The sequence below is a fragment of the Ptychodera flava genome, chromosome 16 (assembly GCF_041260155.1).
Source record: "Ptychodera flava strain L36383 chromosome 16, AS_Pfla_20210202, whole genome shotgun sequence".
NCBI lineage: Eukaryota > Metazoa > Hemichordata > Enteropneusta > Ptychoderidae > Ptychodera > Ptychodera flava.
Window position 1 is genome coordinate 18,131,086 of NC_091943.1, and position 27,315 is coordinate 18,158,400.

The 27,315-nt window shown below is 35.2% G+C and overlaps 2 protein-coding genes across 2 annotated transcripts in view; both read right to left on the reverse strand.

Annotated features, from left to right (window-relative positions):
* The window catches only part of LOC139114180 (choline transporter-like protein 4), a 30,634-nt gene extending 29,440 nt beyond the window's left edge, over positions 1-1,194 (reverse strand). The window contains exon 1 of the mRNA XM_070675761.1: positions 1,018-1,194. Within this exon, the coding sequence (XP_070531862.1) occupies positions 1,018-1,105 (88 nt within the window). The 5' untranslated portion in view covers positions 1,106-1,194. The remainder of the gene's footprint in view (positions 1-1,017) is intronic.
* Positions 1,195-3,202: 2,008 nt separating this feature from the next.
* LOC139114192 (choline transporter-like protein 2) overlaps positions 3,203-27,315 on the reverse strand; it is a 32,780-nt gene continuing 8,667 nt past the window's right edge. Inside the window, exons 5-20 of the mRNA XM_070675769.1 lie at positions 24,951-25,035; positions 24,073-24,222; positions 22,897-22,957; positions 21,983-22,121; positions 21,391-21,474; positions 20,603-20,715; positions 20,091-20,213; positions 19,344-19,443; positions 18,166-18,349; positions 17,115-17,350; positions 16,352-16,446; positions 15,938-16,041; positions 15,348-15,421; positions 14,480-14,660; positions 13,636-13,720; positions 3,203-7,758 (exon numbers count right to left, since the gene is read on the reverse strand). Of these exons, the coding sequence (XP_070531870.1) occupies positions 7,643-7,758; positions 13,636-13,720; positions 14,480-14,660; positions 15,348-15,421; positions 15,938-16,041; positions 16,352-16,446; positions 17,115-17,350; positions 18,166-18,349; positions 19,344-19,443; positions 20,091-20,213; positions 20,603-20,715; positions 21,391-21,474; positions 21,983-22,121; positions 22,897-22,957; positions 24,073-24,222; positions 24,951-25,035 (1,930 nt within the window). The 3' untranslated portion in view covers positions 3,203-7,642. The remainder of the gene's footprint in view (positions 7,759-13,635; positions 13,721-14,479; positions 14,661-15,347; positions 15,422-15,937; positions 16,042-16,351; positions 16,447-17,114; positions 17,351-18,165; positions 18,350-19,343; positions 19,444-20,090; positions 20,214-20,602; positions 20,716-21,390; positions 21,475-21,982; positions 22,122-22,896; positions 22,958-24,072; positions 24,223-24,950; positions 25,036-27,315) is intronic.

A 27,315-nucleotide genomic window follows, 5' to 3' on the forward strand; every position in this document is an offset into this window, starting at 1 on the left:
TTAACAAGAAAGACGTTTACTGTCTTTTAAAGCTCTCTGTGTCAGTATTACATGTATGTCAGTTCTGTATGTAAATATTTTTCATACGTCATCAAGATTTACTGAATCGTTGGCAGGCTGGGCCTGTTGAGCCTGTCAATATCTCTGTTTGGAGGGCACACTGTTTTTTTTTCCCTCTGATTGCTATTACTTAAAATTGTAGACGTAAGTATTAATGATCAGCTGGGAATTTAAGTTGTATTTTATGTATTTTTGCAAGCTTCTTTCAAATTTCCAGGCTGGCCAACTATCTATCACACAGGAACTCCCCCGTACGTAAACTACACAACCTGATCATCAACTTGAAAAAATTTTGATGTCGAGTACAAAACTGCACTACACGATAGAGCAAAGGCAAAGTTTCAATAAAATATACTCCCAGATAGTGTTGATACCATATGTATTTCCATAAGTTTACCCGCCTTGAAAGTATATTATACTTTTCCCACAATTTAGGATTGCGCAGTTTGCTATACAGTGACCCGGTTCTTGCGGAAAGTGCAAAATAAATGTTTTCACGGTCTGTTAACATGTCGTCCGTTAACGTTGCATTCAGTCTCCGAACGCAAAGCTGTTTCGTTGAAAGACGGCAAGTGTGTATGTATGTGTAGTTCGAATATCCTCATACCAGCAAATCATCGTGATACCATTACTAGAATTGATGTACTAAATATTACGGTATGTGAGTTTGGCGCTAGTCATTTAAAATTTTCGGGTAGCGAACGTCGTGTTTTACAGTTATTCCAAACGTTATTCTTGTTCAAATGAAACAATTTGTTCAACCAGGAGATAATTTTACTTGGCAACCAAAGTGTGCGAAGAGATATCATCCCGGATGTAACATATGATGTGATAAGGACATGACCCGCACAGGGCGATGATGACACGAAATGTCCACACAAATTTGTGTCAAGCGAAGGGGGGCCTAGGTCCTGGGACGATCGCAAAGCGGCCGGAGAGCAAGGAAAAAACGCTCACCATACTTATTTTCTTCCTCGGTATCGCTGTCAGACTCTGAGTCCCTGTCTGATATATCTTCTACCTCGTCCTTCTTCTTTTTGCCCATTTTACAGACTTCACAACGGGACTGATATCGGGATCACTCTCAACTCTTACCCAACCGGCAGACGATAGATCGTGATGATGCGATGTCAGGATCCGACGTAAGAGATAAGTGTCACGTGATACGATGAATGAATCGAAGGATCGGATTGGCTGTTATCGCCGAAGTCGTATTTTGGATGGATGACAATATCAGAACACGGGATGGGCCCTATAACAGGGTCACTTCACAAGATACCAAACACAATAAATCACGTTTAATCATTAACTCCCTATGTGGACATCAGTAAAATGTTATTTCACACGGTTAAAGATTATCAACAGCTTGTTTAAATAACAGGGACTGTGTATTTAAAGGGACAAAGTCGCTCTTCCATAGCTTTATTTGTGTTGTGTGGCTTCTTGAAATATGCTAAAATATTTTTACGGTCTGTACCAAAAAAAGAGTTCTCAAAAATTTGAGTGTAAAACTTTCTCCGTGCATGGCTGATCAGTCACTGTGTTATAAAGTTTGGATCTCATGCAAACTTTTAGAATGAAATTTTAAGACTTTAACCCTTGAGCGCTGCAATTTTCTCCCACAAAAATTTTAGTGCAAAATTTTACCAATTTTTATGAATTTTTCTGTAATTTTTTGGTAATTTTGGACCAAGTGGACATCACATTTCATTGGCTACAGTTTTTTCTCAAAATTTTCGTAAAAAATCTGAGAAAAATTGACTGGGGTTTATTTTATAAAGGGTACAAAAATAGACTTTGGCCCTCAAAGGGTTAATTGGGACGGGGTAGGGTGCCTAGCAGCTGTCCCTTACATTGTGGAAAGCAACTAGTAAAAGGAACATTTTGTCTAGATGTCACAAATGAAATTATATGTTTGCATTCAAGATGTCAAAAAGTGATTTCTAGGACTTGTTTTAAATTCCTAACAGCACTTAAACAAAAAAGAACAAGGTAAATATTGACAGGAGAAGCCAACTTACATTTGACTAGCTGTCGGTCCATAGCTGTGGTGTTTTTTGGCGGGATTTCTGCCTTTTAGGGGCTGGTTTTGACTTTCACGACTTTTAACCCCGCCTTGTGGCGATGTTAAAAGTCGTAAAAGTCAAAACCAATTCAACCCATCAAAGGCAGAAATCCTGTCAAAAAACACCACAGTTATGGACCCACTGCTAAGTGTCCAGTATGATATGCAAAAACTACACTGGTGAAACCTGGGACGAATATACCTTTCCGATCCCAGGGTATACTAGTCCCGGGTGAAACTGAAGCCATTGGAGATCCTGATTCTAATTTTGTTCGATTCTCTATTCAGAATAGTTTGAAGTCTATCAGAAAGGAATACGCATTGCCAGTTACACGATAAAAAGTTTGAAATATTGGTCAAAAATTTGTCTCTTGATCTTATTTCCAAAACAATGAAATATGTCATTGACCTGTGACAGTAAAATACTTGTATATTGAAGGCAAAATGCACTGTGATCTAAGGATAGAAATTTTACTGTTCAGTATAATTAATAGAGAAGCTATATCTCTTTCTAGTTTTTGACTTTGATCAGCATGATTGTCATTTTCATATTTTAAGTGAACACTTCTAGAGATGGGAGAAAGTCAAGACTGTGTGTGTCAAAAGATATGTAAACACTATGCATGTTACTGGTGCAGGTAGATTGCCAAACCAAAGTGTACACAGTGCATGTGCAAAATAAAGACAGCTTGCATATATTATGACCTGGACCTAAAAATGTTCAATTTGCCTGCATACTGGCACAGATAACACAAGTCTTTCAATTTTTATTTCAAATAAAAATTACAACTGTAAGCAGGGGGGGGGTAGGGCAAGCTTACACACAATAAATACCAATTTTTAATGTTCAGTTGAGAATTACACATGTACAAAATCAACACCATGAATTGGACATTAAAGAAAAAGCCATTGTATAGGCTGTCAACAAATTTTTGAAAAAATATGCTACAGTCTTGGGCAATTGCTGAGTTTCAATGCATGCATGCCATAGGTGGAATAAAGAAGCAAAGAACAAACAAGAAATACACCCAGCCTATTCAACGCTGTGTAAAATATTCATGGCAAGAACAATTAATATTTATGAGAAGAAACTTTTATTTATAAAGGACAACCTTACTGTTGGAATCTTCAAACAATTATGTACAGAGCCAGAAAGCATGACAAAAAAATGAAAAGACAAAACTTCACTTCAAAATACAACATCAAAAATTTGATCACTCTTTGTAAATACATGTAGTTAATTACAAGGTAAGTCATAAATCTAACTTGATATTTCCGCATTTCAAATATCCCTACACATATTTTTTCAAGCAATAATTTTACAACATGAAGAAACTGACTTCTGTGCAAACAGAATGACAGCAATCCTCCAAGCCTTAAAAAAATTATCAATTCATGGAACTCACTCAAAACCTAAAGAATTTTTCATCATATTTGTTGAACCCCTATCACGAAGACACAAATTCTGAGTTAAATAACAAATTTTAACATGTCTCAACCGTGAATAATATAAATGCCCTGAAAAAATAAGAAATCAAAAGCGCTATCAAATATCACACATCAATATCCTCTGAATGAAAGAACTTTCAATGGATTCCTGCATTGATGATAAGATCTTTCATTAGCAAGAATTCTGGTTCATCGATGATACACATATGTAAATGCTGATACGGGGAAAAATATTCCAAATCATTGCATTTCTATTGACAGAGGTATGCAAGTCGATGTTGGATTAAGTATTAGAAATCTAGACCATTAACTTTCTATCAGAAGTTCTAATAAGTAAGCTCTGTGTATACACGTACACACCGTATTAGTTTTGATATTCATTTACATATTCATGAAGTGTGGAAGCTAGCTGCATGGCGGAAGTTTTTTTTCTAACAAGTGCACACATGTAGGATCCCTGAGTGATCTGCAAGATGAAGGGGATATAAATACCTGGATTCACACAGAAACTTTTTTATTTTCATTATAATTTTTTTATAACTGCACTCAAGTAAACAAGTCTGTCAACATGCATACATGTAATCTAAAAAAAATCATTGAAGTCTTGAATTATTGCCGAGTTGTACTCTATGGGGTTTGAGATTCATGGACTGGACTGAAAAACTTTTCAAAACACTTTCCTACTTGTATAAAACTTTCAACCTTTCAATAACAAACACGGCCAAGGTAGCAATGGGAAAGAAGAAAATGGGACAGGACTCGAACTTGGAAAGGGAAATTATGTTCGGCAGAAAAAGCACACAGCAAAAGTCCCATTGTCCAGATTTTGATATTTGTGAGTGGTAACACTTGTTAAAGATATGTAACTATTAGTAAATTCATAGCATTATCTCATTACCAAATACCAAATAACATACCTTTTGCCATATTAAATTATATATAATAAAGAAAATAAATAATCCCTTTGCAAAGAAAAAAATACCACACTATGCTATCAAAAGTCTCTCACTGTACACTAAGTCTTGCAAAACACGGTGAAAAATAAACAGATTTTATTTACATCTTTCAATATTGCTGGAGGTTGCGTTGGCAACTTTTGATTCGTATTCCAAAAAGTTTCAGTGAAGTTAACATGAGAAGTGGCTTTTATTAACAATGAAAGATAATAAAGTTTCACCGAATATACACAACTGTTTTATCATTGTATAACAGTCTCAGGCAAGATGATATATCTCCCAAAAAGATGGCATCTGCCAAGTCAACAAGGTAAAACCAATCATAGCCTGATAAAATGCACTTGACATTGTAAGTTTCTGACAATTTACAAGTTACATGCCACTATAGGATACAGAAAAATTACATTATTTCTGTCACAGCTCGGAAACTCCAATGGTGATACCGTCTCATACAGAAAAATGAAAAACATCAAAAGATGAACCCCTGCAATTGGAAGTAAATAATCAAACAAGCAAGTTTTGTTTATAGAAAGTATTTACAAAGTGTTCAATCAACATGTACTCTTAAAGCATTAAAGTTTCACGTGAAATTGTCCTTCATTTTTCTCTCTTGATAAATCTCAAAGTTCTTAATTTCATCAGTATATGTACAGTGGTGAAATAACCAGGTATTTAAGTAGACTGTGCAAGAACTTATTTATAATTTGAGTTTCATAGCAAACTTTAGATGATTCACACTTTTCATTTAAAATATGTGTCTTATATAGGTTTCAAATTCAATGAAATTAGTGGACGGTAGATTGTGTAACTTTCTTTTTCATTCTCATGAAGCGGTTGCAAATGTCCAAAAATTGGAAAGTCTAATCTCATGTTCATATGTATCAGATTAAATGCCAGAGTTGAGTGCACGGCGTCAGATGTGTAGATATATTGTTTATAGTGTTTTCCCCTCCAATAATGCTTACTTTTGCACCAGTGTTCAAGGAATTGGGTCATTAAAAATCAGTCTCCTTAAAGATACAAGACATCAAAAAAGTACACCACACTTATTCTTGGAATATTTTTCGACTTTCAAATGTAGAAACTTGTGTTGGTATTACATCTGGTGAGTACATTACAATCCAATCTATGTGCAGTTTCAATTGTATTGCAAGCACCATTTGCCAACAGTCAAAAACAAACTAAACTAGTTAACTACACATTTCCTCAAAATATGAAAAAAGTATTTCTACAACCACATTTAGAAAATTCCAAAAAATTTGTACATCATACACCATATATTTTTAAAACGTTATATCACTTTTTTTACAATATCATAATATATTCTCAGAACTAATTTTCTGTACAAGACAAATTAGACAGAAAATATCAATTTTTTTTTGAACAAGGAAAAAAATATAATTTGATTTCAACAAGTAAACATCAATGGAAATTTCAAGAAAGCACACATCTTAGAAAATGTATTCACATTTTACTTGGACGGTCATTGTAGGAGAAATTGAAAAGGTTACCCCTCTTCCACCATCCTGTCATACCCTGCTAGAAATTGGAATGACCCATACTCTGGGGTTGACAAATACTGGTAAATGGATGTGTGAATATGTACATGTTCATTTTTTTTTGTGGATTTTGTTGTGTTACAAGGGAATGACTTAGGAATGGTATGACTGTGGTTTGGTACTTGTAATACTGGGATGGGAAAATATTTAACACATGAATACTGTTATGACCAGTGGATACAGGAAAATATTGTCTTGAAAGTATGATCCTGAGAGCCTCCTGTCAGGTTGTCATACAAACCTTGAGATGAGTAATACTTTTACCCTACTGAAATAACCCTGAAAAACCTACTAGTATATATCGTATCTTGTCACTTGAATAAAGTTTTAATACAATTAAAGAGACATCATGCCTTCACTTATGTGAAATTAAAATATACGGATTATGGGAGGTACATGTCTATGAAGCTGTCATACAGAATTACACCATGGACTTGCTTCTTCTATGACTTGTAACCAGCATAAGTTTGATTATTTTGGCAACATCACTGGTACCTATCAAGAATCATTATTTGCCTAGTGAAAATAATTGATTTACACATGCGTGATGGATGACATCTAGGGTGACTGTAAAAGAAAGTCTGAATTGAAGCCATGTGACGTGCAAAAAGTACCCTGAATTTCTGGACGGAAATTTTGAATGTTACGAGTTTTTCTTGATTTCTCTTTTATCAAAAATGCCCATTTGTTTCACTATCATTCACAGACCTATTAAAGGAAGACTGTTGTCGGAACTGGGCATGTGTGACTTTATTGTTTACAAATAATGTATTTTATGCATGACATCTAGGTGCATTATGTCAACATAGCTGCAACATTATTGTTAGTGGACATGTTTTAACTTTCATCGATCTCCAAAGTACCCTATAGATACAATGTTTACATCGGTCGTAAGGGTCCCTGGCAACCTTTGAGCAGAGTTCTGACGACACCCTCCCTTTAAAGCTACTTGTTTGCATGTGAGGTTGGTTACCCATGTACTAGATTTGGGCTCAGTTAAGCAACTTGACCTGGATGCAAAGGGGGTGAGCAGGTTCATTCCCAATTCGTAGGGTCAAGCCTCACCTCTCTGCCTGTATTATTATCATCAGAATAATGTCATAAACATCAATAACGAAAACATTTCACTTTAGATTTGATCTGTTTGTGCTCTTCATTCTGTTTGTGCTTTTTTCATCTTTCATTACACTGTATAATAATACTGTGAGTTGAACCCTGTTTAGGCGGTTAAGTTTCTGCATGATGTCACAGGACACCCTGAGGGGTTCAGGGTTCAAAGGGTATGAAAGTGGGAAGTTATTGATCATTTTTTGGAGGACGGCAATCCAAGACGACTTGGAAACAATACTTTGAATCACATATGGTGGTGCGGCCATGAAATACAAAAAATCTTCAGAAAAAAATGACGCATTTGTAAAGCACTGCGACCTGACCATCTTATCTTGCAATCCCATCAAGGATATGCACATATATTGTTTAAAGTTTTGGTAAATGGTGATATGAGTTCTCAAGTACATTACTGTTTTGAAAGAAATTTTCTTATCAAGAATTGCCTAGTCATCGTTTTTCTCTTTCTCCTTCTTGCTCTTGGCTCCGGCAATCTTCATCAGTTCTTTGTTCATATAGTATGGTTTCTCAGCTGAGCCATCATGTCTTTCCAAATCTTCCACTGCAAAAGAAGGTGAAAATTTCGATATACTCATGTCAAATTAGGAACACAGCATATGTGAATATGAATCCTAAATAATAAATTACCTCATTCCTTAATTACATGTCTATACCCAACACAGGTAATTCTTTCTGAGTGGGCTTTATATATTTCAAAGAATATAGAATACAGATCATTCATTTTGTCATGAGACCATAGCAATTCTTTGATTTTCACATGCTGATTTTAAATACAAGGATGCAAATCTACTGTATACGTTTTGTTTAACCCTTTCACCACCATGGTTTGTCCCAAATCCATTGTTTTCTATGGTAAAGTTGGACCTGTACACAGGGAACTGGGGGTGAAAAGGTTACAAAACATAGGGCCAAAGTCCCTGAAGCTACTATAGACATGGATACAAAATTAAGTATTTCCTGACTGTATGAAATGATCTCACTAAGGTCATCCTAGGGACATGTAAACCAAATATTAAAGCGGTCTGACCACTGAGCGGTTTTGAAAAAAACAAGCGACTCAACAGTTGACAGAGCTCTGCTGTGTTATGTAGAGAATAACCTTTTGTGACACATGTATTGATGAAGAAGATGGATATCTTTGATAGCTCATTTCAGGATGGCCTGACCAAAAAGGGAAAAAAATTCCGTAAAAATACAGATTTGCATATTTCATCAGACTATATTAGTCTATAATAGCAAATAAACGAGAGTTAATTACATTCTAATTAAAGTAAACAAGACTTGCTTAAATCAAGATTTACGTCATAAAAAAACAGCGTATCTGTCAGGTTATAAAGAATCTTGAGCAGGTTATCTTTTAATATCAGTATTTTCATCCTATTAACCAAGCATATTTTAACTTTCAAATTAACATTGTAAGTAAGTTCTGTTGAATAAGTTGAGACAGTACGTACTCAGAGAAAGCACACTGAAGAGACAAATGTTTGTAACTTAAGAAGTTCAAGGTCATCAAAAGCATTATAAGGAATCGTGTTACACTTTCATTGCACTGTTTACACAGATTGCATAATTGCTATAAATAGCACGAGGATCTTACAGCTCAGCTTTACCATAAAAACCCTATCACTTTGACCACTCTTTTAATTGACCACTCTATTTTTTCCCTCAAAAAGTAATCTTATTTTATCCTTACCAAGTCAACCATAAACGGAAATTAGAACTTTCTCTATCTCTATTTATTTGACCACCCTATCATGACAAACTATTATGAGCAATTTCTTTTAGATAACATAAATGGTGGTTCAGAATATATCAAAGTTGGGATTCAGGAAAGTTGCCTTTACATGTTTTAATCCTCCAAGATGTTAAGCATTTCACTATGAACTGTCAAAAAAAGTTGAACTTTCTGATAATTCCACACTAAAATTATTTTGGCTTTGATGATTTCCTAATTAATTCAATTATTTAAAATCATATTAATTATTTTTTTCTGGGTGAATTGATAGGGTTTATACAGTACAAGAATTACATACAATGTAAGTCAAATTTTGACCAAAAATGACAAAACAATTCCTTAAAAATACACATTTGCATATTTCATCACAATTTGAACAAATCTAAGTTGGGTTATCCCTAGGGACCTGTATACCAAATAACAAAGCTGTCTGACCAGCGGTTATGAAGAAGAAGATTTTTTACCAAAAAACACCTTTTTTGGCATTAATTTGCCTATTTTCTACAATATCAAAAATAAAAAAACTAGTTTCTCAAAATCATATTTTTCATCTACACAACAAATATCAAATCAGTAAGTACTGCGGTTCTCAAGATATTTGAGTGGACGGACGCCTCACAAACGGACATACATACATACATACATACATACATACATACATACATACATACATACATACAAGACTGACGACGGACGCCGGACGGATACCCATCCCAATAGCTTCTATAGACTATAGTATATAGTAGTTAAAAAATAGTGACAACAAGTCATCGTTGATGACACAGTCCCCACTTGTTAATGGGTACTTTGATTACATGTCCTAAGAGGATAGAGTCCTCTTCATTAATTGAGACATGCCCAAGTTTTGGCTAAGGACACGAAAAAATTGTAACAAAATGGCTGCCATGCAGCCATATTGGATCATATCAAGAAACAAATTGACATACATATGTAAGACATAGGTTAATGTCCTTGTACCAACTTTGAATAAAATCGGTTAAGATATGCCTTAGAGTATTATGGCCCTCGACAGGAAAAAATCGTAATAAAATTGCCGCAAGGCAGCCATATTGGATTGTAACACATAACAAATTGACATGCATATGTATGACATTAGTCAATCTCCTTGTACCCACTCTGAATAAAATCCGTTGAAACATGTCTGAGTTATTGCTCTGTACATGAAAATATCATAATAAAATGGCTGCCTAGTGGCCATATTGGATCGTATCACAAAACAAATCGACATGCATATGTAAGACATAGGTCAATGTCCTTGTACCAACTTTGAATAAAATCGGTTGAGATATGCCTGAGTTATGCCTCTGCATATGAAAAAATCGTAATAAAATGGCCACACAGCAGCCATATTGGATTGTATCACAAAACAAATTTACATGCATATCTATGACATTGGTCAATGTCCTTGTACCAACTTTGAATAAAATCGGTTAAAACATGTCTGAGTTATGGCACTGTATATGAAAATATTGTAATAAAATGGCCGCCTGGCGGCCATATTGGATCGTATCACAAACAAATCGACATGCATATCTATGATATTGGTCAATGTCCTTGTACCAACGTTTGATAAAATCGGTTGAAACATGTCTGAGTTATGGCTCTGTACATGAAAAAATCGTAATAAAATGGCCGCCTGGCGGCCATATTGGATTGTATCACAAAACAAATTGATGTGCATATCTATGACATTGGTCAATGTCCTTGTACCAACTTTGAATAAAATCGGTTGAAACATGTCTGAGTTATGGCTCTGTACATGAAAAAATCATAATAAAATGGCCGCCTGGCGGCCATATTGGATCGTATCACAAAACAAAATGACGTGCATATCTATGACATTGGTCAATGTCCTTGTACCAACTTTGAATAAAATCGGTTGAAACATGTCTGAGTTATGGCTCTGTACATGAAAAAATCGTAATAAAATGGCCGCCTGGCGGCCATATTGGATCGTATCACAAAACAAATCGACGTGCATCTGTATGACATATGAAGTAATCCTTGTACCAAGTTTGAATGAAATCGCTTCTTGCATCTCTGAGATATCTGCGTGAACGGACGGACGCACGCACGGACGCACACACGCACGCACGCACGCACGCACGCACGGACGCACACACGCACGGACATGACCAAACCTATAAGTCCCCCCGGACGGTGTCCGTGGGGACTAATAATCACTGTTCGCTCCCATGCATACAGTTATCAAAACAAACCAACAATTGTATGAAACATGGACATACACATACAGACAGACTGACATTCACACACTGGCACAGAGTGATGACATTGACCCCAAGTGTGCCTTGGTCCATGAAGAGTGATAAAGATGTAACAAAAAGCTGAATGTAATGATAAAATAGTTAAGTATAGGCCTACAGACACTGAGGGTGAATATGTTACAGCAATTTGATTAGTTTCTTTTTTCGTTTTCTACTTCTGTGATAATTTTTAAGACAATCAAACTTCAAGGCAGTTGTAATATGTATTGACAAACATGTTATCTTTTACAAGCACACAGCAAACTGTTCATGATTTTTCATTTACAATATTTGACATAGACTGAAATACATAACATGCAACCAGTATTTACATTTTGCCCATGCACCAGATACATGGAGAGATTTCAACATATAATCATCAACTCAGAAACCCTACAGGGAAAAGTAAACATTGTTTTCTTCCAGAACAGCTGGTACATCCACATCTGGAGCAACTTACAAACTTAAACCAATTGTACAAGGATGATGACACAAGAGATAAAGTTAAGAAATTTAACTGTGGTGAACTTGACTATTCCTTTCAAATCCTTACCTAACTTGATTGACATCTTAAACTAAAATACACTGCATGGTTAATTGCACACAAAAATACATCAGGGGTGTACCATTTGATAAAAGGGGGTTGTCTGGAAGATTGATGAGGAACATTATCTTTTTTATCCGATACATTGTACATTCTTTTTTTTCCCACTATCCCACCTTTTCTTTTTGACAAACCTTCTGTGGCTGATTTTTTTATTGACATTTGTTTGGATTTTTTTCAAAATCTGCCAGGACTCTTTAACATTGAAAAAAACTTTGAATATATTTGTTGGAAACCAACCTGCTGAAATCACCTCAGCTATGTTTTCTCATTATTTTTTACCGCATTTCAACACCAAATACAGTTTACCATTTCAAATGCTTACTGAATCACCGCATTATCTTGAACATAGGGCCAATGTCCCTGAAGCTACTATAGACATGGATACAAAATTAAGTATTTCCTGACTGTATGAAATCATCTCACTAAGGTCATCCTAGGGACCTGTTAGCCAAATATTAAAGCTGTCTGACCAGCGGTTTTGAAAAAAACAAGCGACCCAATAGTCGACAGAGCTCTGCTGTGTTATGTAAAGAGCAACTTTTCGTGACATGTATTGATGAAGAAGGTTGAGATCTTTGATAGCTCATTGCAGGATGGCCTGACCTAAAATGGCAAAATTAGCTGCAAAAATACAAAATTGATGATTTCATCATAATTATGTATAAAAATGTATACCAAATATCAAAGCTATCACATGACTAACTTTTGAGAAACAAATATTTTGACCAAAAACGGCAAAAATTGACTCAAAAATACAAAATTGAAGATTTCATCAATTTCACTATATCACACTAAGAGAACCCCTAGGAACCTGTATACCAAATATCAAAGGCATCAGACAAGTAATTTTTGAGAAACACATTTTTTGACCAAAAACGGCAAAAATTGCACCAAAAATACAAAATTGCAGATTTCATCATATATTCTATATATCATATTAAGTTTATCTGTAGAAACCTGTATACCAAATATCAAAGCTGTCAGACGAGCGGTTTTGATGAAATAAATTTTTGACCAAAAATGACAAAAAATTCCTTAAAAATACAGATTTGCATATTTCATCACAATTTGAACAAATCCAAATTGGGTTATCCCTAGGGATCTGTATACTAAATATCAAAGCTGTCTGACCAGCGGTTATGAAGAAGAAGATTTTTTACCAAAAACGCCTTTTTTGGCACTAATTTGCATATTTTTGGCAATGACAACTTCATTTGAACAAAATCTCATCTACAGCCCATCATCCATGTACACACCAAATATCAAGATGAAATGTGCAGCGGTTTTGGAGTTTTTGATGTTGACGGACAGACATACAGACATACAGACATACAGACACACAGACATACAGACATACAGACATACATACATACAGACATTTCCCTAGCCTATAAGAATAGCTTCCATTGCCATATATACATATGGCTATGGGAGCTAAAAATGGACAATACACTTGTACTGGGCATGTGTAGAATGGCCATAGCAGATTTTAACCCTTGAACCTGCCTCGGACATAAATGTCCGATGACGTCATAGAGTATCAGGGGGTCAGGGTGCAAAGGGTTAAATTAGATCATTTCAGGCAAAGTTGGTCGTGTTTAGAATTCTTTTAAAGGTGTTTTGCCTTGCATATGAGTCAAACACTCCTGGCATTCAATTGAGTTTGCAATCAATTATGACAGGTTTACAACGATCTTCAAGGGTACACAGATTATGCATGGATTTTCCAAAAACAGTGTTTCTGCATATGGTTAAAAAAAATTGTAATACAAATTGATAATTGATACTTACAAAAGCAGAGGAACAGCGTGTCAATTGCCATGTCATAGACACCGAAGAAGACAGATGCTATCATGTACGTGAGTAAACTGATTACCTGTGAGAAAACAAAACAAAAAACGGAGAAAACCAGATTTTTAATTTCACTGTAAGTTTTATTCTAGTATACAAAATTTTCTTTCTTGACATAACAGGCATTTCAAATCAACAATAAATACATAATAAAAATTCTGTATTTACTGAAATAAACTTTTCTGATCACTCTTTGGAATTTGGTCAATATCAAAAGCAATACCTCAACAAACTTCAACTTCTTGCATTTCATAGTTCTGTTATAACAAATACAAGATTTCTCAGCCTTGCTCCTCATCAGTATGAGTCTGAGATAAATGATTGCAAAAGCATGACTGGAGAATGCATCCTTGTTATCACTTTGTGTGAATAAATTTTGTTTGATTTCCGTTCAAATCTGAGCACCTTGACAATATCATACACAGTACATGCAATCACTATTTATGAAATGTAATTGTTAACTGTCTGATATTATACAGACACACAAGGCCACCTAAGCCGGCATGGTCATACATCAAGATTCCCCTCATCCTGAATTCTGCAGCACAGGATCAAAGCTTCCACCCCTAATACCCTGTAAACAGGTCCACAATCACCATTGATAGCAATGGGTTAGGGCTAAACCATGGTGGTGAATGGGTAGAGCAAAACAATGATGAACATAATCCAGGGAGTTTTTTTATCTAAAATCTCTAAACCAGAAGATGATCAGTCACACGTTTTCATCTATTAGAGATACTGCTGTTTTCAGCCATGAAGGTGGAATTCTATGAAATATACTCACTATCATGGGAATCCAGAAATAATTGAGAGTAGGAACAGAACCAAGGTAGGTAGCCAGGTATCTCTCATACCAAGTAATCTGCCCCGTGAAGAAGAAGTAACTAGTAGTAGCGATGAAGGCTGTCACCATTAGCTTGCTGATGAAGAAAATGAAATCTGTGATCTTGTTCAGGACCACGACTCTGTACAGACGGAAAAAAAAGGGGAAAGAGGGGAAAAATATTTTTTGATTAAAAATCCTGGTAGGACTACTTAAATTGCTGATAACACGAAAAGATTTAAGTTTAGTTTCCTTAAAGTGTAACTATGTCTCAATACAATGACATTGTCACTTTTAGGTAGTATACCTCGAAAGTGAAAGACTAAATCTTTTACTCAAACTTTCCTCAATGAAACTTTCAACCATTCTCTCATAAAATCAAGAATACAAATAAAGGGTAACTGTGCAAGCTTTGGCACAAGAGAAACAATTAAATCATCTAATATTCAGTGATAATTGAAATTCAAAATGGTTGCTTATTCCTAAGTTTACTCTATAATGAAAAATAAAACTGTTGGTATTTGGAAAACTAGGACAGTAAAAATATTTCTTACTCCAAGAGCTTTAAAATGAGCCCAAACAATGGCAGATCAGAACAAAATTTCCAAAATTGGAGTGTCAAAGTATCAGTCCCTGAGGAACATTCTACCTTAAAATAATCGATTGAACAGTGGGAGGAGCAAGACCTTTGTAGGCACAAAGATTTTTCTCTGATTGTAAAGGTATACAAACATTCTGTACCGTTATGTAAATCATAATTTACTGCATGTAGGATATTTTTCTGTCTCTGATATTAACCCCATGCAAATGCATTACAGAACTTTAATACCTGACAATATTTCTCATCAGAAGCATAAATGCATTCTTGGCCGATGTGCAGAAGTTCTTGCCATAAACAGCGATCTGCAATAAGATAAAAGATACATGAATTATCAACTACTTAATGAGTAAATTAGTAAATCAGAGAATGAGTGACAAAGAAATATTTGAGTAAGTAAAATAATACAGTAACTGCTAATGGCTAATCTGACCATTGTTCATTAACTTGTTCACCCCTATTCCCAGTAAATAGGTCCATAATTAACAATAAATTTGGGCAAAACCATGGTGATGAAAGGTGGGAAAATCAACAGAGTGTATATTACCATACAAAGTGACGGTAACTGCAAAAGAGTAATGATCTGAATGTACCTGGTTTGGCTTTGACTGTTTTCTGATTAAAAGTTTTGTAAATTTTGTGACATTCTCATAATTACAATAGTCTCCTTTATCTCTGTGTGTCTACTCCCCTCCTAGCAGACCATCACCCTAGGAGCTCACTGCTCTTCTCAACGGGTAGGCAAAATAATCTATACCCACCTGACTGTGAAATACTTGGTATGACAAAGGAAAAGTGTCAATAAAGGATGAAAATCTTACCAGGATGTAGGCGTTCTTGTTGAGGAACTTCATGAATTTCTCCAGACACCAGAAGCAGCATTTCATACACTTCAAGAAGAACTCAGCCACTTTGTTTTCTGAACCTGTCAGCATGAGTGAATAACTCACTGTGAGCTTATCAATTCATCAAATATGAAATAATAATATATATGTTCCTTGAGAATAATGATAAGAAAATTAAAATATGATTAAATTGATTGGCACCAGCGGCAATGATTGCAGGTCAAAACTTGACTTGAAAATTATCAAGATGTCCGCAATAGTTTAATTAGGTGTACGACATTAACAACTGTAATTATGTTCCAGCAAGGAAAGGTACCCATGAAGACATATTTTGTGATAGTTACCACGGTAATGATCACAATGTAAGAAATAAGTTTTCTATTGACATACCTTTGAGCTTGTGATCTAAATATTCCAGCATTGCTCTGATCAACTTGATGACTGCTATGATGAATGAACCGAAGGCTATTGAACCCAAGTGATACCTGATGGGAAAGAACCAATACTGCTTTCAACCGACATACTCAGGGATGCAAAAAGTCTGGAATTCAACAACCCTACTTCCTAATTTGGACGACTATTTTTCACTCTCTATCGCAATGCAAATGTTCACTTTCTATAACAAACAGCCGTGTATTCTGTTAAACAGGTTGGTCTGTGACTGCTTAATGATATCTCAAGAAACAGTCAAAATGTAACTTCTATAGTCTAAAAGTTTGATGACAAGCAGCAGGGTTTATAGGAGATCAAATCACCTCACTGAATGTCCATTTTGTAAATCTGGATTAACTGTAGATGTACATTGTTCAAGTTCAATGACATTTAAAATTGTACAGGAATTCTAGCAAATCATGAAAGTTATATTTTCTTGTCTGAAGCAGTCTAATGACAAGACTATAGGAATGGAAATGTGTTTTGTATGTATTCTGCCACTAAGCCTGCCATAGAGTATGGTGTAAATGAATAACTAGACAACTAATTAACTACCTAAACAAACAAACAAACAAACAAAGAACAAATGATACAAATTGCAATATTCCAAATACACAATCTCTTGACACTTGGAAACTGGTCACACATTGAAAGGGTTGTCAGATCTGATGGTACAGGGCAATAGAATTGGCCTTTTTGATTTTTGAATTGTTTGTCTTACCTTAGAGATCTCCACAACGATGCACTGACTGGGAAAACTGGAATATCCTTAGGTTTGGTGAATGCCCAGTAGTACGAGGCAAAGGCACCGGCTAAGACGATCTGATCCAAGGCTACAATGAAGCTCATGATCCAGAATAGTCCAAACAGGTTATAAACTTGCATCCGGAATAAGTTTGAATCACCGTCGTATGCGGTGAAGATGCACTGAGCTGTCGTGCTGTTGCCGTCAAATGTCTGGAATGCGGGTCATATGAGAAACGGAAAGGTCATGAGAAATACATGTATGTTGACAACATAAATGTACCAGTACATGTATTGTCATCTATGGCAATGTTATGTGGATAGATTTTGACTGAAAGCAAACCAATGCTTTTTGAAACAGTCTGCATCAATAAAATCTACATCTGCCTCCTCGAGTCTACATCTGCAAAGAAACCTGCCAATGAAGGACATCATCAGGAATGCACAAAGCATCCATAGAACAAAGGTAAAATCTTTAATACACAATTTTACCTGTCAGGTAAAATTCTGTCCATAATGGAGAGATAAAATTGTGTCAAGAATACAGAATGATGTAGATTCCATTCATCAGAGGTAAAATCTGTTAATTTAAAAGTTGCACTAACATTTATAGCCTAAAAATGTGTCTGAACAGTGACATGCATGTAGCTATCTGTTAATTATTAAGTATACATTTTTGACAATATCTCTTTGCTGGATAAATTATTTTATGAAGTATAAAATTTCAGCACTGTCAAACATGCCAACTTGAAACAAGGGGGTTAAAGGTATACTGTCATCTGTTCCAATTTTGCTACAGTTACCATGGAAAGTGAAAATCTAATCAATCACACATTTTGAGCGGGTGGCCGCTTTTTAAAAACAGCGCCCTCACATGGGCATTTTGAATTCCCAGGAACGCCTCTTTGGCCATATATATGGACATATTTAGATTACAGGTGACTGTATACCTTTAACGCTAATTGGATTTGAAGAATGTCTATTATGATGGTTTAGTTGTCTGTTAGTCTGTCTATGCATGTACATACCGTGACATCGCAATCTGTTCCGTTGGCAAGGGGATAGTCTGAGGGAGCTGTTGCTATTTTGTAGCTGGCTTCCCCCGATGTGGCCAGATACACAGCCAACACGATCCATATGGCGAACAGAGCAAGCTCCAAGACAAATGGTATAATCGGCCATAACAGGGTGAACATCATTGATGACACAGCTCTGATGGCAGAACATTAAAGACATGACAAATTGGTAAATGGTAATTAATATGTTAAAATTACATTTTATCTTTATGCAGTTAATATTTATCCATACTCAGTATGTTGAGTGGCAATTAACATGTAACATTTCAAATTTCATAAGGAACATATAGAATAAATTTGATTTTACAGAACATCGTTTAAACTAATTTAAGTCAGGAAATTGTAAATTATAACCTCCTTGGATAAAAAGATTATTACCTTGACTCAATGATTATTACCTTGACTCATACCAAAGGATAAAAAAATTACTATGTCACTACTATGGATCAAATTTGATAGCAAGTAACTTTAATTTGAGCCTTTGTTACAAATTACAATCAGTAATTGATTGACTATCTATATTCCAAACTTATTTTATCTGTGTCATTGTTTGATTTTATATTGCCATGGGTGATTTAATTATCAGCTCTGTCATACTGCCTAAAGGGAAAAAAAGTACATGTCACACTGGGCTACTCCATAATTGAATGGGTTGGTGTGGTTAATAACTTTTTTGGGGTAGTAGAAGTATCTGTGGATGTTTGGAATTAATAATGGAGTATTCCACAGTATGTTTGTATTAATAAATATGTATGATAGTGGGCGAATATTCTTTTTTAATATCGAAGAACAGGTTTTACAAAGCTTTAGCAAAGACTACTGATATTGCAGCTTGTTTTGCAAGATGCAGAAATTGATATGAAAAGGCAAATGCTGATTATTAAGCACACAGACTGGTAGTTGAACAGGCTACATAAATGAAAAGTTGGAAAATAAATAAATAAATAAATAAATAAATAAATAAATAAATAAATAAATAAAAATAAGTAAATAGACAAAAAATTACACTTATTTTTTATGGCTGAGTTGAATTATCTGCTTCCTTCTTTGAATGAATGAATGAATAAATAAATAAATACATAAATAATGAAAACAATACACCGATTCTTGAAATGGTTGAGTAGAATTACCTGCTTCCTTCTTTGATCAAGGCGATGGCTAGTCTGATACGGTTGAAGAGGAAAATAACCAGCAGTAACAGAATCAAGGTGGCCACACCAAGGATGATGGCTGAAAGGTAAGAAACCATGAAAATTTAATTTTTCAAATTTAATATAATTGCAGAAGTGAGAACACTTTATTTATACAAAATGTATGCCACTTCTTTTTTTTCATATATGTATCAAAATTTATGATACAATTTAATATTTTACTATTTAATCATCTTTTTGTACTTGATTCTCGCAATGTTTGTGAGACTTGTTTACTTTTTGAAAAATTTATGATTTTCTCTTTTTTGGGGAAGTAACCAGCACCGAACGCTACTAAACTCTGGAGTGAAAAACTGCTACTGAATCAAAAGCTGTGAAACCAATGATCTAGTACAGATTGTGGAAAAGTTCTGCATCAAACCATATTGTGACATAACGAAAGTCATTACCAGTTTTTGCATATGGCAACATGATACATTGCATATTAATTTAAATATATATATCTCTGTTCTCTATTTCACCTTGTTTTTATTTTTCCAAAACTGCAAGGATGTATATTTTTTTCAGCGGACTTAAATTCACTGAGTTAATACATTCACTCCACAGCTACTCATATTTGAAGTCGTCATTATATCCGTACTGAATACAAAAAGTGCAGCTGGGTAATATTGGGTGTACACATCGAAATAATAAGAATCTAAGTAGACATTATTTTTATACACTTACTGAACGCAAGCCATGTCTCCTTCATTTCCAAATAACTTGACAGATTAGTGGTGAATTCAAATTCAATATTGGACGAGTCCACCGACCGTAACTCATCATATTCTGCATAGCAACAGTAGATACCTATGGAGAGAAAACAGACAGAGAATATAAACATTACGTATACCACTCTTTGGGGAGAAATTAAATAAAACATTGAGAACCTGTTGTGTGGTATACTAGGAACTAACTGTATGAGGGCACAGAAAGTGCAGGTGCTCACTGAATAATGCACTCATAAGGTTTAGGGCATCTTAAAGCGGGAACCCGTTTTATATCTTTTAAACTACAAATTCAATACTAAAGTTTAGATTAATGGGAAAAAATAACAAAGATTTTAAAAATGTAGTTGCATGGTAGCCTGCTGCTTCCATGCAGTACTGGTGTATATAGAAATTTTTCCGACACTGAGAGTATTTCTGAAATTTTGTCACGCAAAACAGAACGGTAAGACTCCTGGCACCTATACATACCTAATGCCAGTAATATGAAGACTATGAGAATTGACAACCAGACCATAATACCAGCTATCCACCTCATGATAACGATCCATATGAAACTGTAAATCATACCAATCAATGCACCACTGGGGAGAGAGAGAGAGAAAAGAAATGACAGAAATATATGCATATCAGTGTTTTTGCAAGCACAAAGAAACAAAAAAACCGGACAGCTTTCAACCAGGACTGCTATGATGAGCTAGCTGCTGATACACAAGCTAGCTACATTGTAGGTGACATGATACTTGATCATGACAATGATAAATATTGTGATTCAGTAGTGAGCGTGTGAACACTGGAAGACACTACACGAGTGCCAAAGATTCGTAGTTGTAGCTCCCACAATCCTACAAATTACTGCAAAGAACTCTGTATTTGTCGAATGATCAGATCACTCCAAATAATGTGAATGCATGTACATACATGTACCGGTAGATACATACATTCACATTATAATACATCTTAGATTGGAGGATGGCTGGACAGGGCACTCCCTTGTGCACGTCTGAAGATGGAGCAAGTATGGAAGAACCCTTGCATGAAAGACATAACAATCTGCACACATCTGAGAAGGAACAAATATGATTGATCTGCATATGACACTCAGAAACCAAACTACATCTGAGTATTTAGTCACACTATAAAATACAGCCTGGTCTCGGCAAAATTCATAATTTCTTGTCTTTGATCTATATCACCCCACTTCACTTTCCGTATCATTTTACTCCTGCACAATACAAGAACTACATTTGTATACTCACCCCAACATAAACGTCCAACACTCACTGAAGTCATCAAATACTTTCTCCACAACGTCTTGTGCACTCAAATAGGCAGCAAGGACCCTGAATAGAAAAGAAACAATATCATCATCATCATTATTATCTACTAGATTTCCACATCAACATTTCATAACTTGCTTCCTATTGAAAAATTTATTGTTGACAATGAGTACAAGTACATGTATATATTGTTTGTCACGTAATATTGCAAACTAAGCTATCTTTACTCTAATAATGTTATTCCGGGATTCACAATGCTTTCCACAACATGATACACCATTGTCTGCGATGATGGTTCACTGTTACTTGACTTGCATATTGAAATAATGCTTTGTAATAAAGTGACATACAAAAATAAATTAATTCTGGAAATAAAAAATTATTAAATACTTTACTAGTACTGTAATCAAATAATGACAAATTATGATTCAAAATTCAGTTTTTCGCACATTAAAGCAGAGTATTTCTACTTGTACCAGAGACACTACTGTTGTTGCACGATAGCACGATCAAAAAAGCCTTGAAATGACCCATATCATATATGTATAGCACATCACATTCAAACACTTACAGCTCTGCCTCCTGGATGTCTGCCACTGAGATTGTGTTATTGAATTTATCCACCATTGTCTGGTTGTTGGCGTCTTGGATGAAGGTGGAGGCAGCGTCCACGACATCCACAATGAATGATGGGATACACCGTCCATATACTGCAGAAAACCACATCAATTGCATGGTCATGATATTGAATAATAGTTAGTGTATCAAGGCAATCGGCGCAACCACCAGTAGTCAATTACGATACCGTTTATGACAAGACAGTAGTTTAGAAACTAAACTATTATGCACTTACTATAGTACCTACCTTGGGCATACATCTTGAAATATCTTAACCTGGACTTTCAATTTTTGATTTACCGATTACAATTGGTAGACATAGCACTGAAGTACCGTAAGTTACACCAAAAAAATGATCGTATATTGTAAAGTTTTTAGAATATCTCGTCCTCCCATGGTGACTCAAATTTTGTTCACATATTAAATACCCTTGCTGCAACAAGATCGTGGCTCTTATTGTGAAACCGCATGACTTGATGTGAATACATCCTTCTTCTTTGAGTTTCAAAGTGACCTCTCAAACAATGACTCTGGGTCATCACTAGGGGGCGCTTATTTGTAGAGTTGAGAATAATGTACCAACTACAACTTGGAAATTGACACTCCGCTTATACAGCTGTACTGTTTGTAAATATTGCAGTTTCCTTTTGAAATGAGCAGAATTGAAAACTGAATACATTGCACAAAATCAGTAACTTAAACTTTCAAGTTATTTATACATTTCTTTCTGAACTATGTATTTTGTTTGGTGAAAGAAACTGAGATTTGATTTCGAAATTTCACAAATATTCTAGTTTTCGATGCTGTGTCGAGATTCAATCCATGTTAGACACAATTTAATAAGAGGAATTAAAATTGTATACTCACAGTCTTTTGATGACATGTAGTATGATGCACACTCATCGTCCAAGAACAAATCTGATGGGCTCTGTGGACAAGAACAAAAATTGAATGTCAACCATACAATAATTGATTTGCATATGATAAATACCAATTCAAACAGTGAGCTCCTAGTCCGGAATAAAAAGGACATGATGTGTTCTACACACTCAGTACGCCCAAGAGATCACGTTATGCCGGTACAAACAAACCCATGTGTACAAGCATACATGTATTTCTGTGCACGTTTGTGCATATGGTTTTGTGGTGACATCCATTTGAATTCCAGGTTTCAACCATTTTTGAACACTTTCATTTGATTTGGGCATTTCTCAAAATTTTCTGCTACTCAGCCGTATATCCACGCACGTGTTAAATACAAAAACAACTTTGGTTAAATAGAACATTCTTGAGTGACAGCAGCATTTCAATTTGGCTTTTCCTGTCCATCCCCAATTCTCTGTAATTTACAGCCACAGCTATCACAGTTGATAACGATGAGTTTGGGACAAACCATGGCCGTGGTGGTGAAAGGGTTAAAGAGTACAAGTGTATTGGCCATTATCATTGGATTTCAATATTCATAAAACATCATTAATGCATTTGCACAAATAAATATACAAGTACATGTAGTTGTATTGCACTTTGAGCATCCAGTTACAGGGTCTGACACAAAAGTTGCACAATTTCTCTGCTACATGTATGTAAATGCAATTGCTCTGCCACATAAACGTTAAAAGGCCAGTGGCTGTAACTTTTGATGATTTTTTTCACTATTTTTGTTTTGTATGTGAATTGCAATTTCTAGATTAATTGTTCTACTCCCTTAAGCATGTTGTGATACATAGTACTCAGCCTGTCAGCTCAACCTGTATAATATAAAATCAACTGCCTTTTTATTGCTGATAAGTGAACTTCGGTTCCGACTTAAGCATTCAAATGTAAACTATGATTGTCACAGAGCATTTTACACATATAAATGCTGTGTTGACATGCTGAAGAATGGATGTTTTGAGATGCTTTGGGGATTATAGAACAAGAATGTGCAATAGACATACAGAAGTTGAACAAGGATGGAGAAAAAAAATCATCAAAAATTACGGCTGCTGGACCTTTATGATGAATCTGCATGGTAACAAAAATGCCATCTTAGATTGAATGTACCTTTCCTGATGTCTGTGGATCTATGTCATAATCACAGATGAATCCCGACCAGTCCACCGAGGATGGACCTCCTGCCGGTGCCGGCAAGTCATAGAGAATCCCCTGCTGGTAGCCTATCCAGTTGGAAGTCGGGCACTCTGAAACACAAATCTGGAAGAAAAAAATATTTAACGTGAAACTAAGTGTTTGTACTTTGTTCAGAACATCCTCAATTGACAATCTGTACTCTGTCTTTGTCTATTTCACAATGCACTTTGATGTAAGGTTTAATTGGCACTCCTGTACTGAAATCATTGATATATGTAGCTACATTGTATACAGTAACCAGACAAACAACTTACTAAATGAAAGTAAAGGGTTGTTGACCCCATGGTCACATGTTGCAATTAACACATAAACTGCTCTTTACAGATGCAAAACAGTAAAATTCAGCTTTAGAAAAACTCACATCATCAGCTAACCCAGGCTTTGGAGAACAGATTGAAACTTTTTGCAAACATAAAACACATCTTTCACCGATAAAAGTGTGCTTGTCTTCTCCAGTTGTCAGTGAAATAAAATTTATGATGTACTTTATCATGTGTCATCTCACAGATGATGGATTACTCATTTTGTTAATTTACTTAATTAATTAGTTTTCCTTTGACAAATTAGCTTTTGAAGTACTTTGCATAGTTTGGCAGTAAAAAACTATCCGAAAAATACACAAATGTGTATCATGTAATGTGCAGGCAAGTATCATAAACAATATATATGAATTAAAAAAAGGCTTTGTGAAAATAATGTAGTGAGTAAAATACATGTCTTGAGCTCGAGTTAACTTTTGAAATTTTTCAAGAAATTAAAACAATTAACATTGATGTTGTAACTTCACCTACCTGTGTGGTTGGACATTGTAGTTCTATTAATGATGCAGTGCTTGCACAGTCCACCAAATCAAAATAAAATAAATATGGTTTATCTCTGAAAATGAACAAACAATGAGATGATTATATCAGCTGTAACAGCATCATATGAACTGAATGTTGATTTCATGACAACACGTGTGACCATACAGGTTTACACTAAAAACTTGTGGAGAAAATGTACAGTGCGCCCTCTACGCCAATATGACATGCCATGATGCACAAATTGCCTGTGAAATGCCAAATAATTTGGTTTACATGTACATGTATAATTATAAGGCTGATGCAAAGAATTTTCCACAATTTTTCCAAATTGACGAAAAGTTTTCGGAAAGACATGTTTGTTAGAGCTCTAGGCACACTGGTACTGATAAGGAGCAGACATAACACACATTCTGTCACATATACAGCTCTACCTCGTATTTGCATTGTCGACTTTCCATGGGTATAGGCCAACTGCAGAATCAGAAGACACTACTGCAGAAGACACTAATTTTCTGAAGAGCCGTTTTGATATATGGAAAGATAATTATATGCTTTGCAATAAATTGCATTTTTTTGTAAAGGAAATATTAGCTACATGTTGGTAGAGAAAGCCATGAGGTAATTATTGCAGTTGCCTGGTTTATATTTTTTTCTGTGCAGTGGGGGCTTGCTCCTTCTGTGGCTGCCAGACCAATACAACGGATTTGTTGCATTTAATGCACAACATATCCCAACATCCACTGTACAAATCCAAGATTTTCAAATGGCAGGTGGACCAAAACTGGAGACGCAACACAGCGCAACAAAGGGACGCATCCAAAGTTTATTTGGCAAAGTTTTTAAAGTGATTGGAAAGCTAAAGTTCCCATTTTTTATGAATTACATGTGAAAATAGTTATCGTTTGTTATTCTTCTCCATTGGTCATTACAAATATTCATCTGTAAACTTTTGACGATGACAAACAACACAAAAATTATTCAAATTAAAGCAAAGGTTACATTGTTTCTCGTGATGAACTTTAAAGTATAAGGGTTCCTACTTATAAGTAGATATGGATCATTTTGAGCATTATAATAACTGTAAAATTGATCCCATTAATGAATGTCATGCAGGGATCAAATTACATTGATGATAACAAGCTCATAAATCATTTAATGAAGTATGTCGAATTGATGAGATATGGAAAACTATCACAGGCTTATTACTTTACTGAATGGAAGTTTTAGTACGCAATTATTTATCAAATATCTACCAGCCTGATTAAGTGTATTGTCAATTACTTGTTCATATCATGCCTAAATAATTTGTGAAATATAAATTTTCTGTGTGAATTACAATTTGTAGAAAGAAATTGCTTTGTATTTACTCTGTGCACATCTTGTTTTGTATCATAAATGAGCCCCTCACCCTTCAGTCATCATAGTTTGACCCAAACCCATTGTTATCAAAGGTGATTGAAGAGCTGTTTAGGGGCAAATGGAGTGAACAGGTTAAGTGTCATCACTTAGACTTCGGTATATTCTAATTTTTTTTTTAAATTGAGCTGGTAAATTTACAGTACATGAAGCAAAATGGTGGTAGAAAGAATTAAAAACATGGTGAAAATCTGATACACTATTGGAATATTAATTTTTTTAATGGGGAGGTCATTGGGTTGTTTTTTCTAACATTGGAGGTCATTGGGGTTTTTTTCTATGGTGGCATTGGGATTTTTTTCCCTGCAGTCAACCACTGTACACATACAATCACTCCTTACTTTATGCACAGCACAAAACAATCTTTCTTGTTCCGTGTATTTTAGCTTCAGTACACAGTCAATCATGGCATTTGGCCTAAATGCAATCATTGGGGCTATCTCACTTTAATATTCTGCTGTCGGTGTGAGTACACAGAATTAAAAAAAAACCTGCATTTTTGAAGCGGAATCTACCTAATCCAAAGTGAGTTTTGAGAGCATTTCTTGTCAGAAAAGCGATTTCGCAGGATTATGGGCAGGTCACATGTTCAGGCAATCAACTGTTATTCACATAATTACCATCAACAGCCTTGTTGCCAAGGCAACCACTACTGACAACACAAGCCTTATAGTGATGCAATCATTCCATGCTTAAAATTCATTACTCACTGACTATTTAATTGTACACTCACGACTATACCTGGAAAAAAATTGTGTGGGTTTTACTCGTGACTTGGAAAGTGAAATTGAATTTTAACGCTGGTATTTATGGGATAATCATACTGAATTAACAAAGCAATATTCAAAGTGCTAGGAAAGAGTATTCAATAAATATTTTCAGTAAATTTTAGTTTACTAAAATTGCAAATTTTCTCGGCTTTTCGCCCCTACTACAT